At 33.7% G+C, this 16,199-nt stretch overlaps 1 protein-coding gene across 4 annotated transcripts in view; it reads right to left on the bottom strand.

Moving 5' to 3' along the window:
- Positions 1–16,139, bottom strand: part of Scgalpha (sarcoglycan alpha) — a 31,178-nt gene extending 15,039 nt beyond the window's left edge. For 3 of the 4 annotated variants that reach the window (XR_013002523.1, XM_076384137.1, XM_076384139.1), the window contains exons 1-5: positions 15,944–16,139; positions 9,225–9,361; positions 8,556–8,695; positions 2,002–2,177; positions 1,809–1,910 (exon numbers count right to left, since the gene is read on the bottom strand). Coding sequence is in view for 3 of the 4 variants with exons in the window: in XM_076384137.1 (XP_076240252.1) it covers positions 1,809–1,910; positions 2,002–2,177; positions 8,556–8,695; positions 9,225–9,361; positions 15,944–15,954 (566 nt within the window). In the remaining variant the exon portion in view is untranslated. Of the gene's footprint in view, positions 1–1,808; positions 1,911–2,001; positions 2,178–8,555; positions 8,696–9,224; positions 9,362–11,899; positions 14,374–15,943 lie in introns of those variants that run through there. The other variant, XM_076384138.1, reaches the window with a different exon arrangement.
- Positions 16,140–16,199: the final 60 nt, after the last annotated feature.

The following is a 16,199-nucleotide window of genomic DNA, read 5'->3' as shown; positions in this document are numbered from 1 at the left end:
GTAATTTTGGCGCCTTGGGCAATTAGACGGTTTGAACGTTTCGACTAATCCAGACAGACAGCTTAAGACTAGGCGCGTATTAGAAACATTGGCTGGCTAACTTTTTAGTGATTCAAGAAACAGATACATTACATGGTTTCCTATGAAAGATGCCCCTGTAAAAGTTGATAACACACGCTTCTCTAAAACAGACAATGTAATCGGTTCCAGGTAAATCGTCTAACCGAAGTTGTTAGTAGGCGCCTAATTTAAAAGAATCTAGTCTAAAATCTCCATGAAATCAATTCTCACATTTTCTTAAAATTTAGGGCAAATACTGAAGTTTTAAAAACTAAAACATTCGAAAGCTTATGTTAGGAAGCTCGTTATCATTTCGTTAGAATGCCTCGACTTTGTTCATTTTCAATTTGTCTCCTGTAAGGCCCTGGCTATACTTATACTCGTACGTAACAAGAATAATCTTCATAATGTCAGTAACAATGATCTTCTTCTATTATCTCCTTCTCTTTGCCATTAATGATTATTTCAATTTGGTTACATATTAAAAAATTTGCACGATTTCTTCAAATACATGTATGTATATAAATGAATATGTAAACCTTGAGAAAACTGTACCTAATAGTTGCTGAGATAAACATTCCTAAATATCAGTTCTTTGGCAGCCTTGGGTAGAAGACATTTCTCGAAATTTATTTAAAAGCGATTAAAAACAATTGACAAATTTTGACTACAGCATTACTGTGTTTTGGTATAAGCTTATTGGTTCCTTTTGTTTCTTGAAATTCTTTGCTTTTCTTTCACTGTCGCATGTAACAAATAAAAAACGAGTCACCAACTCACTGACCTCAGAAATTATTCCCTAGAATTTATAGTTGTGTTATTTCTATCGACTTGTAAAATAACAGCGAGTATACTCTATGCTCAATTAAGAGTGTATACGCAATTGGCATGAACTACTTGTGTAACTACATATGTAGTAATTATTTTTCTAAATATAACGATGCATCCTGATGCATTCTCTAGAAAAGTTGCTTTACTTTCTATTTAATTACAACTATTTGTTAAAAAACCAACTGTATAAAAGACATGTGATTGTACATAATCATCGTATGTGAAAAAATGATCAAATTCCTAGAAAATAAACATTATAAAACCTATTACCTCTTCTTCTACTTACGAATACAGTGTTAACTCAATAAAAGCTTGCTGGTACTCACATAGATGTGAAGACTCTTGGAACTATTCTTTCATTTGACCTGGTCTTCACCTTTGAAAAGGCACATTGAAGTTACTAGTGTGTAAACTGATCTTAAAAACTCGTTTCTTAGATTCTTCAAGCTTCTAACTGCATCTAATTTGTAAGCTTCTAACAAGACAAAACTGCATCACTAGAATAACAAATATCAAAATTATAAATCTCTAACTAATTACCGTGAAATACTCTGTCTCCTCTTAATCTCCACAAATTATGTTATCAAATGTTCACAACCAAAACCATTTTCCTAATACAAAGTTTGCTAATTTTTTTCACCGAAGTTGTAACGACCATGCTTGCCCACGATCCTATGTCGCGCGACGCTCATAGGAAGTGGCAATTATCGATCCGATGAAAAAGTCAGAAGATGCGTGGGACTCGCGTCACTACGTTGTTTTCCGTCGATCGGGCGATCGATGCGTCAGCGATACCGAAGGAAACGAGTCTGGGCCGAGGCGTTAGATTACCATAACAAAGAGACGCGCTAACGGAACCACACACGCGATCGTTTTCCGCGGCAATTTCTTCCCCTATCGGATCAGGGACGACTCACCCTTCGCCCTCGCTCGGTTTCAGGGGTAGACGTGCGCCCAGCTCGACGGCGGAGGCGAGGAAAGTCACGTAGAGGTCCGATGCGTCCTTCCACAGGTTCGTCCTATAAATAAAGAGGGTAAATCGAACCGTGGCGCATCGGCGATCGTTATTGATCAAGGCTGTTACTTTCGTCGGTCTCTTTGTCCACAGACCTAAATATATCGAGAAGCTTCTCGGTTCTGTTACGGTCGAACATGTCCTCTACGTTCAGATTATCGATCTTTAGGTGGACCTCGTACTTGGTCAGGTTCTCTTTCTCCAGGACGTTCATGTCGAGGACCTTGTAACGCGTCTCGTAGGTGTGCTTGTTCAAGCCCACGATCTCCAGCTGAAACTCCCCCATCATGATAGCGTTATGACGTACATAAAAGAATAATATGAAAGATTGAAATTATTTACTAATTCTTATTCACCCTTAGCTACTGACATCTAGTTTTTAGACATGCTTATGGGTAGTTACAGTCTGTCAGATTCCAATTAAAACATATTATTGTTATCTACAAATTTGTAAAATAATATCGTTTCAATGTGGAATTGAAACGTAAGAAGTATTACTGGTTAGAAAATATTTAACCATAGTGCAAAGAAAACAATTTGTGGTGAAGTCAAATACGTTATACGCAGAGGAAGTGTAGCATATTTGGAATATCAGTTTGTTTAAGATGAATGAACAGTTAACGCGGTGAAAAAGCACAAATAAGATTGCATGATATCATAAGAAGGAAAGTAATAAACCTTTATATTACAAATTCTTAGTATCGATAAAAAAGAAAAAATATCTGAAATTTTAGTCTAATTGAAAAATGACACAAAGTAATGATTTGCCTAAGGTGCAGATAATTTGGAATAGCGGTATCATAATCCTTTGAATCTGAGGATTCACTATCTGAGACATTTTTCCTTTCTCTTTTTCTTGTTACATTTTTGCCTTTCCTTGCTCCTTTAGGAGTTCGCTTTTTTGAGATCGGTAAAGGAAAAATATTACAAGTAGTAACAATAACAGTAAGCTACACTAAATGACATTCATCTTCAGTATTCCAAGTTACTAAATAACATGATATTAAAACTTAAAATTTTATGTCATATTTCCAGTACTCAAAATAATCGTAAAATTGAACTGAAACTGTAAAGTTAACATACCAATGAGTAGATTTAATAATTTATTTTAAAAGTTTTGACATATTTTAACCCTGCTTGCAACGATTGAATACTTGCTGAAAAAGTTTCAGAATGTAATGTTTCTTTACTCCTCTGTAAATTAGGTCGGAAATGTCAAAAATGATTCGCCCACAAATGTCAATCGTTAGCAGATCGTTTGCGCCTATTATTTGCAGTATTACAAAGTATATAACATTAGTAGATTCTTAGATACTGTTGGTATTGCATATTATCAACAGTATTCGAAATACACTGCATTTTCTCTGTATACAGTCAATCATAAAAGTCTACGTACTTACATGATTTATATCATAAGGAAGTTCACCTAATCCGATAATTCTGATTTTAATGAACATGACGCAATTTTTCTTTTTTAATGGTGTATTACTTTTAGAAGGTAAACTTAACGGTTAAAGTATCACTGCTATTCCGTTTTTTTAAATATAACTTTGTAATGATGCAAAACACAGCAAAACCTTGCATGTAAAAAATGTTTAATTTTTGTTGAAACTATGTTGAAACTTTGAGGATTGATTTCATCATTTCATCTCATCAAAGAGGTTTCCCATTAGCAAAAAATTGTTCTATTGAATAACTAATTATGCTCTACATGCACACAAATTTTCATTAAAATCAAAATTTTCGGGCCAAATAAATATCTTTGCAATACAGTACATGTAGACTTTAGTGGCTAAATGTACATATAAAAATATAGTACACTAACAATTTAAATGAAGTTAAAATTCACAATTAAAATTATAAGTGCACCACATAGTAAAGTACTTTTGACTTGAAATAAATATTTTCAGTAGTAGTTAATACGTTTAAATTGATATAATCATTTATAAATTATTATGTCAATTTTGCAACATAGCGATATAATTTTGATTTTTTTTTTAATTTAGAAAATGATTTCAAAATTTTGACCATTAATGTACAATATTTATATTTTAATAGGATTGATATAAGCCAGAGTGGATGAGTCTCGTTAATAGTTCGCCTTATTACATAGTCTTATTTACATAACTGTAAATAGTATTCATCTGCATGACTATGAATGACGTTAACAAGGATTTTAATTGGAAATTACATGAAGGGAAGTACTATAGAATGAAAAGAAAATGGAAGCTCTATTTGAAATTAGAATCACTCTGTGAATCACTGTCTATATTCCGATAGACGGTTAATGAATATACATAGTAATATAGCAGTCATTGTATTGAAATGGTAGAATTTGAGCCTTCCTGCAATATGTAATCAAAGAAGCAAGGGATATAGTCATAGCTGTATTAAATTCTTGATTTAAACTGTTTTTTTTTTTATTTCAAAATTATAATTAAAAACATGAAATTAGAGCATATTTATTCATTAAACAGTTACGAAAGAATTAATTGTAAACATTTCTAATTCTTTCAAATCAAAGAAGAAATTAACTTAAAAGATTTCGCTTTAACCGTTTTTGATAAAAGGCAGTCTCCTTCCACAAAACACTTTTTCTTTCAATTTGATCTGGAATAGTACTGGATCAAGTTAAACTCTGACATTTAACATCCCCTCTCATTCCGTTTTCGTTACCATAAAACAAGGACGTTAACTGATGTTACACTATATGTGCGCTTTAATATATGTACATATTGTTCGTTATCTTAAATGCGGGATATGTAGAAAAAAAAATAAGATACAAGAATCTATTCACCTTTATCTGAATGTCCTGCATCGTATACCAATGACACATAGAGAGAGGCAAAACCACGTAGAGTTGTACTTGTGAATACAACAGTCTAAGGAATTACTTTACTGGCATTCATTAGATTAGACAAATCAGATTTGTTAAGAGACAATACTTAATTACAAGCATGTACAAATTATTATTAGATTCAACCTGAACAAAACAAATTCACTATAAATACACTAATTAAAGTGAACATCTTATTTAATATTTTGAATGCTACACTATATTCAATGAAAATTTTATCGTATACGCAGTGTTTCTGACTTTTAATAAAATTCTTTTAATCTATTTTTATTGATATATTAGCCCAACAAATTTTTGATTTTCTATATGTCATGGGTAGTGTTTAAATTCTTCGAAACAAATTGAAATCATTAAATGCACATGGTGCTTACATATTATATTGCAATAAGTTGTTTTTATAAAAGCCTTCATTTGCTTAAAAATCGACATGAATTTTCCAGATAATTTAACATCTTCATTCTATAGAGCTTCCCTCCTAAAATCTTTACTATAGTTTTTTATTAGCATTCATATCATTCATAATGGTGTAAAAATGATCACCAACATACACTAAGGTGCACAAATTATTGTCACAAAATGAAAATTAAATAAAATTTTAAAAGTAAAGATCCCTAAAAATATATTATTTAGGTTCTGATCTAATAAATATATAAAGTAGTCGACAAAATTGTTCATAATTACGAAAAAACGAAGTGTAATAATTCTTGGTACTAATTTCGGTTATAATATTATTACACATAACGTATTCTATGAAAAAGAATTGATCTATCCAATATCGAACTATTGTTTTCCTCCACAGTTTACACTCTTTGTCAGTATAAAGCGTTATAATTTTATTTAAGGCAAAAAAGAATATTTTAGTATGATGAAAATATGTACCGATTTGTCACTGGAAAAGTGGAAAGTCATATCAAGAAATTGGAAATACGGTAAACAGAATTTACTCAACCATCTGAAATATTAAAAGATTTGGAAATAAAGACAGAATTTAAAACAAATATAGTCGTGGGAGAAAGGAACTGTTGAGCTCATCTACAGAACGATTGATTGTTCGAAAAGTAAACGAGAATAAGACTGTTTCTAATGAAACAGACTGAAGATTGTATAAGTTATAAGTATATGAGACTGCATAAGTTACTGTGGCGTAGAAAATTTAGAATTTATTGCACACATTGTGGACAAAATAATGCATTTAAATATACCAAAAAATAATCTAAAACAAAATACTCTAAAAATGGTTATTTTTAACAAATTCAAATTATACCAAGATAACGACCCCAAATATAATATACAATTATAGTTAATATACAATATATGAGAATTATTGTTATGTAGATCATAAGTAGATACACTTCCTCAGTCACCAGATTTTAAGCTAATTTAAATTGAGTATAACAGATTTACTAATAAAATGTGGAAACATTCAATTACTAATAAAACAACATTGCAAAAGAAATTGGTGATAAAATGGCATAATATTAAATAAAATTATTTAAAATAGTAATCAAATCAATGCCAAAAAAATGTTTCAACCTAATAAAACAAAAAGCATATCCCATAAAATATTAAAAATACGAAAATTATTATGTTGTACAATATGCGCCAATAATAATAATGATATTGTTACTTGTTTTCATAATTTCATAACTTCATAGTCTAAATATTATATTTTTACAATAAAAAGTGTAGAAAGATTTGATTATTTTTTATCTTTCATATCTGTCTTACTTCTCGAATGTGGCAATAATTTTGTGATTCATTGTATGTACGGATGACATGGCATTCAAACTTAAATTTTACATGTTTCTGTAGGGGACGTTCAACAGCAGATATCAAAAATTTTAAGGAGCGACTCTAGATGTTAAAATACGACGAAAATAAAAAATAACGAAATTGCATTTGGATCTTTGATTCAGAGTTATTAATTAATGCAAAAAACTGTAAAAGTGTGAATATGACTGATTTAGGAGTTATTTTACTGCCGCCGTGCATTAATCAGGTCAAGTACAGCGAAGTAAGTAGAATAAACCACCAGCCAGACACATTTTACGCGTTTTCTCAATAATTAATAACTTGAAAACGAAACCCCAAACGCTACCAGCCTTAGCTTTTTAACTTAAACATTTCATATATTTTTGCAGCTATAAGTTGCAAAAGAGAAGAGATTTTTTGTTTTAAGTTGAAGCGTCCGCCATTTTCTTAAGCTTGGACATAAATGGCTAATTCTGGTACCGATCAGAGCCAGTGTAATACACATTATTAAAAATATGCCATAAAGGCACACTAATATAATACAAAAGTTGTACAAAGCAATACTATTAAGATAAAAAAAAATTCTGTACAGTACTTTAGTCGATGCACCAGAATGCCTCCTTAAAATCTTTGACACCTGTCATCGAACACCTCGCATATACCTTGTACGTACACGAGTTTCATTTGTATTTTGAATTCAATTTTCACATTCATGCATAAGTTTTAAAAACAAATTCATGCTTATTCTATTTTTAGACTATGGAAGTAACTTGAACTAATTTCAACTCAAACTGTACGTTTAATAAATATTCAAGATCACAATTTAGTATTATTCGACTTCTCACACCTCATAGTTATTGCATGTATCTAATCCTGTACTAAACGTTTGATTCAAAGCCAGACCAACCCAAACCAGTTTTTTTTAATTTAGTTAAATATTTTTTATTCCATTAGAATATTAGATAACTATCTACGCTACTTTTTCTGCAGTAACAATGCTTCCAATCATTCTAGTTCTCTTCGTGTAAGTAAAGTAGCATTGCTATAACAATTTTGAATAGTCATTCTTGAAAATATAGCAAGATTTATATGTATTACAAGATAAGCTATACTAACTACTTAATTTATAAGTAATTTCAAGAAATGCCTAATTTTGAATATTTGGATCTAAATTGTAACTAGTATTTTTGTATGGAAAAGCAGTATACAAACGGTAATGAAAATTGCACCATTAGAAAGCTTATGTTTTCTACATTAGATCAATCGTATATATTTTACAATCAATGAAGAATTTACAAGAATTTTTTTAAGTGGACTTGTAATATGGTGCATATAATATAGGGTATTCAACAATAAGTATCAGAAATTTTAAACGGTGATTTTACATATCAGAATAGGACGACAATAAAAAATCATTGAGAATTCTTGAAAGAACACCTAAACGTGCTAAATGTGTCTAACTTAGCACTTATTCTACTGACTTCATGGTGTCTGGCCCGATTAATGCACGCTGGCAGTAAAATAAAAATAAGTCTCAAGTTAGATATATTTTCTCAACAATTAATAATTATAAAATGAAACCTTAAATGTATTTTCGTTATTCTCGATTTTCGTTTTCTTTTAACGTGTAAAATCACGTTTTAATATTTCTAACATCTGTCGTCGAACACCCTCTAAGTATTTGAAAATGATGTAGGAAAAAATGGGAATTCGTACGATATAACTACTTTAAGTAGGTATATTGTTAAAAAATATTTAGTTACAATCATTTTTCTCTCCTTCTGAAAAATAACAACAAACGACTTGTGTTAGTCTGTCTCTGAGGTGCAGAATTGATTTTTTCAAAAACTATTCTTCATATTTTTGAAAGAGATTACACTGAAGTAGAAGTCAAATGGTCCGTGCGATTAGTGTTAAAACACACATAAGTCTCAAAAATTGAAGCTTAATTTCTCGAATCGTTCTTTACGAAAAGACCCCCCTGATCAAAGCTATGACACAGATCTATAACACATATCCCATGTGAATACAATAGTTCACCTGGAAGTACTTCTGGTCCTTAGGAGCGACACCATACAGAAAACCATGATGATCCCTAATGCTATAGGTGTAGTGGATCCACGATGGGAGATCAGGGGCGTTCAAAAGCGAAGGCTGATACGAGAACTGGTCAGCTCGTCCTGGAAACGAGTGCAATCAAAACTACCCATTATTCATCGCTGAATATCCACAGGTCGAAGTCTTCTTGTCATCGCAAAAAGTGATTAATGCAATTTCTGAGTAATCAAAAGCGCGTGGTTTAGCTTTTTCTCTCGGAAAGATTTCACCCGTTTCAGGGAAATGGTAAGTCACGCTTGGACTCGTCACCGTCGTAAACAAGAGGATCGTAGCGTCGCGTTTGTGCCGTTTACGATTCACGGGTGACGTCGCGCTAGAAAGTACCGATACGCATACACACGCACGTGACAACGTCAGCTGTAAGCCGACGACGATTCTCGAGGGGAACGATCCTCTGTTGATTGCTATTCGCGGCGTGTCGCGAATGACGCGCGTGAAGCTGTCCACCTCGAAGCGAAGCAAGAGTCCAGTTAGCGGGTGATGACCGAAAACGGCCATTATTCGGCCACGATTATTCCTTGTCACGGTCCCACTCAAACCACGGAAATGCAATAGGAACACCAGGGCAAGGGACTCGCTTTTCCTCCTTACCATCGCCGCTGCTCCAGTCGAACGTCTCTGGCCTGATGGGAATGACGAACACCTCTGTCATTAGGATGCTCTCGGCGCTCGCGAAGGCCACAGTCAATGACAATACCACCGCGACCGGAAACATGATCGCGGCGTGTCTGAAAACCGTCAACAAATTACGCTCGCTGTTAACACTTACGGCGACTACAGGTGCTCGCGAGCTGTCCAGTTTATGCACGATTGTGTACTATTCACTCGTTATAAAGTTGGAACACGATGCAAGGAATTTGCTTTTAGAGAGAATTGAAAGCGTCCCCTAATGGCTTATTCCCCTAATTATCATATGATGGAGCTACAGCATTTATACTAATATTTAATTTTTAATATTTGATACGAAAAATATTCATGTATAATGTATACAAATTGGTAAATTGAGTTGTACATTTTTTGAAGGGTATTATAAGTTAAATTTTTTTAATGAAATATCTAATAAATATAATATTGACACCGCGTTCCAAGAAATTAAAAGAGTAATACGAGTTTATAACAAGAAATTCGTGTACTGTCAACCCTTTGACTGCGGAATAGTATTTCAAGTGAAAACTCACTAGTACTCAGTTTTCCTCAATTTCGCGACGATTATAGTCAGAGAAACCAAAAGGTAGTGCATACATATGAAAAATCATTGACAGCTGAGATTGTATACACAGAACGTTACAAAATAAATGTAAAAACTTTAACAAATCTTATAGAAGGCCATTTCAAGCAAAAAATGTTATATTCATGGGGTGTCTTAGAACTACTGGTATAAGTGCAAAGACAGTGACTCTACATGAAAAAATTAGTCAAAAATTTAAGATAAAACTTTTTAGTATCATGCTTCAGTTTTAAGAAAATTAACTTCGAATTTTAGTTGAATACGAAAGTACTTAAGTATAATTTTAAGCGCTTGAAGGATAAAAGGAAAGAGGGGAATGTTTCTAGTCTTTAGCAGAGAAAATTAGTGGTCAGACCTAGAGTGTTCCTCTTACCTTCCTCGTGCACTTTGCAAGAACCAGAACTAAACCAGAACAAGAACTAAAACTCTACTTTCGTGTATTTGTACTCGATCATAATTCTAAATTAATTTTCTCAAAAATGAAGTACGATATCAAACAATTTTATTCTATGTTTTAGACTTATTTTTTTATGTAAAATTAATATCTCTCCGCTTGTAAGTCCAGTTCTGAAACACCTTTTATAAATGTAGATCCTAATAATCAATACTTATGTACATAATACATTTAAAAATGTATTGTTGTTATAGAAAAATTATAGACTGAAGTTATAAACTTAAATCTTAAACTTTAAGTTATAAACTTAATGTGAATTAATATGACGTAATTTTTACGAAGTCAAACTCCATTACCACGTGACTTGTAATGAGGAGAAGATACTTCATTATGTCAGTACTACACTTGTTGGATGTGAAGTAGAGTATTAACCTCTCGATATAGAATTAAATTAAATTTCCCATATCTATAGATATTATTCAGTATCATTCGAGTCTCTATATATACTGTGGTCGAAAAGAAAACAATTTATATCATTTCAAAAATTTAATATTTATGTAAAATGAATACATTGTATGTAAGTCATACATTGCATATATTTTTAGTTAAAGACCAAAAGCTAGAGATTTTATTATAACGCGCCAGAAATTTGATTTAACGCCAAGGAATCAAATTCGATCCTGTAATGACACAGCAGTAATCGTTGACATTGTTAGAACAATATACAATATTTGCTGATAATAGAATCAACAAATATGACATTTTTTACTCAGAATGATCCCTTACAAAAATCAAAAGTTAGTCTAAGAAATGGCACTAATGTTTTATATTTCATAGAATGCACTTTCTAGAAAATAACAAATGCAATATTAACAAAATTAACATTCATTTATAACCTTTCAAGTCGAAAATCAGTTTTGGACATAAAGTCCTAATTACTTTCAGTGTACATACAATTATTTGCATTCGAGACATACTGTCTAGTCAGCGTTTGCGAATAAATTTCTACCACCTTACGCCATATACATACATACATATGTATGTATGTAAGTTTTAAACAAACAGATAATACTTTCTGTTCTTCGCAGCAAAAGAGTTAACAATCTCTAACTTACGATTCCCGCGCACAGAGGATTCAAAGCATCGAAAAGTTTATCCCCTAGCACGTTGATTAATTTAGTTTATATCTCTGCGCGTAGGATTCGTTCGTTAAAGGACTGTACCGCGCATCTGTGTCATCGATCCCCGCGATTAGAGAATTTCCAAGCATCATTCGCAAGAGTTGCCAGGTCAATTTGACAGAGAACGTTAAAAAGGAGCGCCCTTCGTGAATATTAGCCGCAGTTAACGCGCAAACGGAATCCTTTTGTGTCAGCTATACGTAATAAAATGAAATTAACGCAAAAGTACGATCAGTCGAAACCTATCTCCTGCCCCTTCTAAGTCCTAACAGTTCGCGTTCAGACACGCAGAGTGTAAACTAAATAGTAATACGCCCGTAGTGTGCAAAATACTTGTTGACTCGTGAACCAAAAATTCAGGCAAGAAAATAACATTGGGGATCGCTGTTTTTAAGATACGTGACGCACGCATTACACTCATTCCACTCGCTTTTGAGAAACGGAAACATAAATCGAAACCCACACGATGCCAGCTCCACGCTTGCTCAGACCCTTTCCTTTTTATCGGACACGTATATAATTTATTAAGCAAGAGCCGATGATTCGAAGTTATACAAATTTCCACGAACAGTCAATTTTCGACACCGCGTCCTCCTCGACTTCCGCGTACACTGCTGGTCAGCGAGTACACGGAAGAGCAAGGGAGGCGAGTAAGCTCGCGACGCAAAAATAGACTAGCGTGGTTTCGCGCGGCGAAACGAATCGTAGGGAAAGTCGCGAGCACGCGGAACGTGCTTGCTTGCGGAACGCGAACAGAGCAAGGATGCTTCGACGATGGACGATGGTCAACGCGCGTGGTGCACGCCGGCTACGAAAACTGCACGCGAGCTTCTCGTCACGACCACGCTGAATTGGGGAGGTTAATTGGCCCGCGAGCGCGATTACTCGCGATGGCATCGACCAAGACGCGTTTCGTCCGCGCGGTCTCGCCTGACTCTCGGGATGTCGGCGCTTTCTTCGCGCAAGCCGTCGAACCCAAACCCGATTCGAGCCTCGCCGAAAAAACGAAGGCGAGGTGAAGCGTAAACGGAGCGTAAGAGCGCGTGCGTTTCACCCTTCTCATGCGCAGCTAAAACATCGTTCTCGATGGTCGTTGCCAGGAGCGTACGAGTCCCTGATATGAGGGCCAATTGGAGCCACTGTTCTTGACTTTTGGAGCTATGAACCTACCTTTAGTTCTATTTTGTGAGATTATTCCGTAACATAGTGCTTTGACTCGATATGTGCTCGATAGTGTACAGGAGTACCTACTGGTTTCTTGAAAGTATTCTTTGATTTTATTTGATTCTCATTTTTGCAGGTACATTCAAATTCTTAGCGCTTAATGTGATTTTTGAAATGTTTCTTACGTTCTTTATTGTTAGAGATTTTATTACTATGATTCAGAACAGGTATTGTACTTGTATATACAAGATGTTTCTAAATAAATGGTACGTTTTTGGAAGGTAGATTGTAGACACGAGGACAATGAAAAAAGTTCATGTGCACATATGTCTAGAAATGCTTAGTCTTTTAGTAATACGCTATTTTATATTGCGTATGGTGTGATACATTCTGTAAGGCTTATCACTGTGTGTCACTCATTGCAGGGGCCGAAATATCCCTGGGCCTATAGGACTTAAAGAGGATAGCACACTATGCAGGCAAGAAATGGGCCAGCATTTTAAGAAATATAAAGCACCATGTAATTAAAGGACTATGCATTTTCTGGTATATGTGCATTTGAACTTTTCTCATTCTCCTTTTTCTTCCAAAAGTGTCTCATGTTTTTCTTACTTTTTACGAGATTTAAGCCAGCACTTTACGTAGCATTAAATAGCTCATAACTAAAAAACCAAGCATTTCCGGACATATATTCATATGAACTTCTTTCGTTGTCTATCTATGTAGAACCTATTCTCGAAAAGTGTCCATAATACGTCCAAATAAGTGTCCAAATAGAAATTCATTTTTTAATCACTGTTTTGACACAGTATTTAAATTGGAGCTAAAACTGCGAGCGTATGTTTGCCGAAAATTTGGGAAATACTCCACTTTATTCGACTATAATTTCCTGGATTTGTATTTAACTGCTTGTACTTAGCGTAAGCTTGTAATTAGACAAAACTGTACAAATTTCTCTCGTCCTACTCTTCATGAAACAAAAACGAGTTGTTAGAATAAATTGGATTAATTGAGTTCAGAAATGTGCATCTCATATTGTCTATGTTACGTATACATTAGATTCTCCCACAAGTCCTTTTTGCTTTCTTATTAAGCCAAGCTTGCAAATTACGAAAAAAACTTGTAGAATGACCTAATACAATGACTTAGATTTGTTCATACGTATTCGGCATATTAACTATGTTTTTTTCATCTACGTCATATCCAACCTTTACGTTTAATTCTTATACAGCTTGCATACTTTTGTTATAAAATGTAAAATACCTTGAGGATCTAAATACTAGGGAACTGACATAAAAAATTTAATCATGTTTCATAAACAAATTCGAGAATCATTGTATTTAGTTGTTTCTACTGTGTCATAAGCGTCTGATAAATAAATGACATTCTGACTTTATTAAAGTTACTATTTACTACATGGTACTAATTATAATTATGCATTTTAGAACTTTTGCATGTCAAATATAGTGCCCTTTCAAATCCTTCGTATTATTTTGCTAAGGAAACAAATACTTTTAAGTATACGCTGTATAATTGGATTTATGTATCATATACATATAGACTAAAATATTGTCAGTGTCAATAAATACTGATAATACAAATCATGTACGTATGGGCAGAATTCGTGGGTTGATATTGATATTAATACTGAATTTATTTTTTACATTAAAAATGTTCTCTATGGAAAAATTGCGTCATTTTTCAAATAACGCAATATTATAATTAATTTACGAAAAATTTAATAAGATATCAAAACATTAAACTAAAATAATGAAATGAACTGTATCTTATTTTTATACCTTTGTATGCAACGTTATTTTCTATGCAACATTAAATCAATTTAACTCAGTTTGTCTAAACTGTGGTAGGTTTACACATTTCATAAAGGATTAAAGAATAAATAGTTTGCAGTAAATAAATGGGTGAACACTTTCTCAGTAAACAAGTAGCACATAGATACCAAGTTCACATGTTGACAGTAATTATGATAGTGTAAGGTTGTGGCAATAATGATATGTACCGCCAGTACATATAATTGATCGTGTAAGATCGGCTAAAGAGTTAATGATGTATGGAAATCTCAAGATTATTGACTTCTTAGATTCTCAAGTATTACATAAGTCTTTATAACAAAGGCACTAATCTCTTCAAGAATTTTGCATTATTGAATTACAGGTTTCAATGTCTATACGTATACAGCATCGCGTCGCGTGCACGTATGCTTATCTGAACGAAACTTCCGTCCCGTTTATTATCGTGACGCTTTTAGCAATTCCCGATAACTCGCTTCATGTTTCGAAGAGCAAAAGTACCGTAGCAGAACACCAAGTTATCGGTTGCGCAAAATCGTAGTTAATAGAGCGAATGAACTATAGCAATCGTTTCGAGGTGGAAGTACAAGAAGGAAGTAAGACCAAATGAACTCTGGGAAAGTCGATTAATTCATTCGTTTCTCTGAACTGTATCTAATAGCTGACAAAATTCGAACACTATGTAAGTGCACTTTTTTATGACAGATTTACTAAAAAAAGATCCAAGGATATCGCGTTTCTCTCAAATAGCGAAGTCGTAGAATACAGAATTCTTAATAAACAGAATCATGGTAAATTCCAAGGGAGGAATATTTCAAGGAATCGATCAAGGGGATGCACCTCTGATTGAGGAAAAACATTCTGTGAAAGTATCAAAACGTACATATAAATTTCCCCGCAGTCTATGACTCTGGCGGGATATCCGGTACAGTGACGTTCGACCGGGTTTCGAAACGTCACGAGTCTCGTACTCCGATCGTGGTTTGACCGGTACAGTCCTTATTCGCTATGCTGTTACGATTCCTTATTAGAGCAATACGTTTATCTAGTACAAGAATCATGTCTTTGAAGTCAATTCCTCTTTTTGTGACTCAATGAGATTAATTCCAAGAAAGAAAGAAGATATGGTGGACATAGCAATAAGTCTATAACGAGTATATAGTATATTGTTATAGACCTCACTATAGGCTCACTGTTTACTGACAAATTTATAGCGAGAAACTTGTTCTTCAAGTTTATTTATGCTTATGGTTACTTGCTACTTATTTGTACTTAAATAAAGCTCTTTTACTTTATATAATTTTAAGCTGTAGCGAATATAGCAACGAGATTGTGATGAGAGACTGCTACCTTGAAAACTCTACAAGAATTCGAGAACAAGTGCCTCACCCAATTGTCGCGCGCTCTTTCAAGTGATGACACCATCAGATACAGTCATGAAATCGTGTAACCAGTAAACAATAGTTACAAATTATAGTAAGAACCGAGGATCTTTACTGTTCATCAGTGAAGGCAAGAAAGACCCTAAGTACCTAATTTCCATGATATGTAGAGCGTTGCTTCAATAATACGCTCGTCTTCTTAGGTCTATTCTTCCGTTTTACCCAGTCACCTTTAACAAGACAAATTCAAGTTACCAGTACGCCATATGATCGTAAAAACTCGTTTCTTAAGATCTCTAAGCTCCCAACTGCTTCCAACTCTGAAGCTTGTAATAAAACAAAGTACATATAACGATGCAATGTTGTGTCGATAGAACGTCTTCTAGGTCCTCAACTCTGAAAAAAC

The sequence above is a fragment of the Calliopsis andreniformis genome, chromosome 9 (assembly GCF_051401765.1).
Source record: "Calliopsis andreniformis isolate RMS-2024a chromosome 9, iyCalAndr_principal, whole genome shotgun sequence".
NCBI lineage: Eukaryota > Metazoa > Arthropoda > Insecta > Hymenoptera > Andrenidae > Calliopsis > Calliopsis andreniformis.
This window is presented reverse-complemented; position numbering and strand designations above follow the sequence as displayed.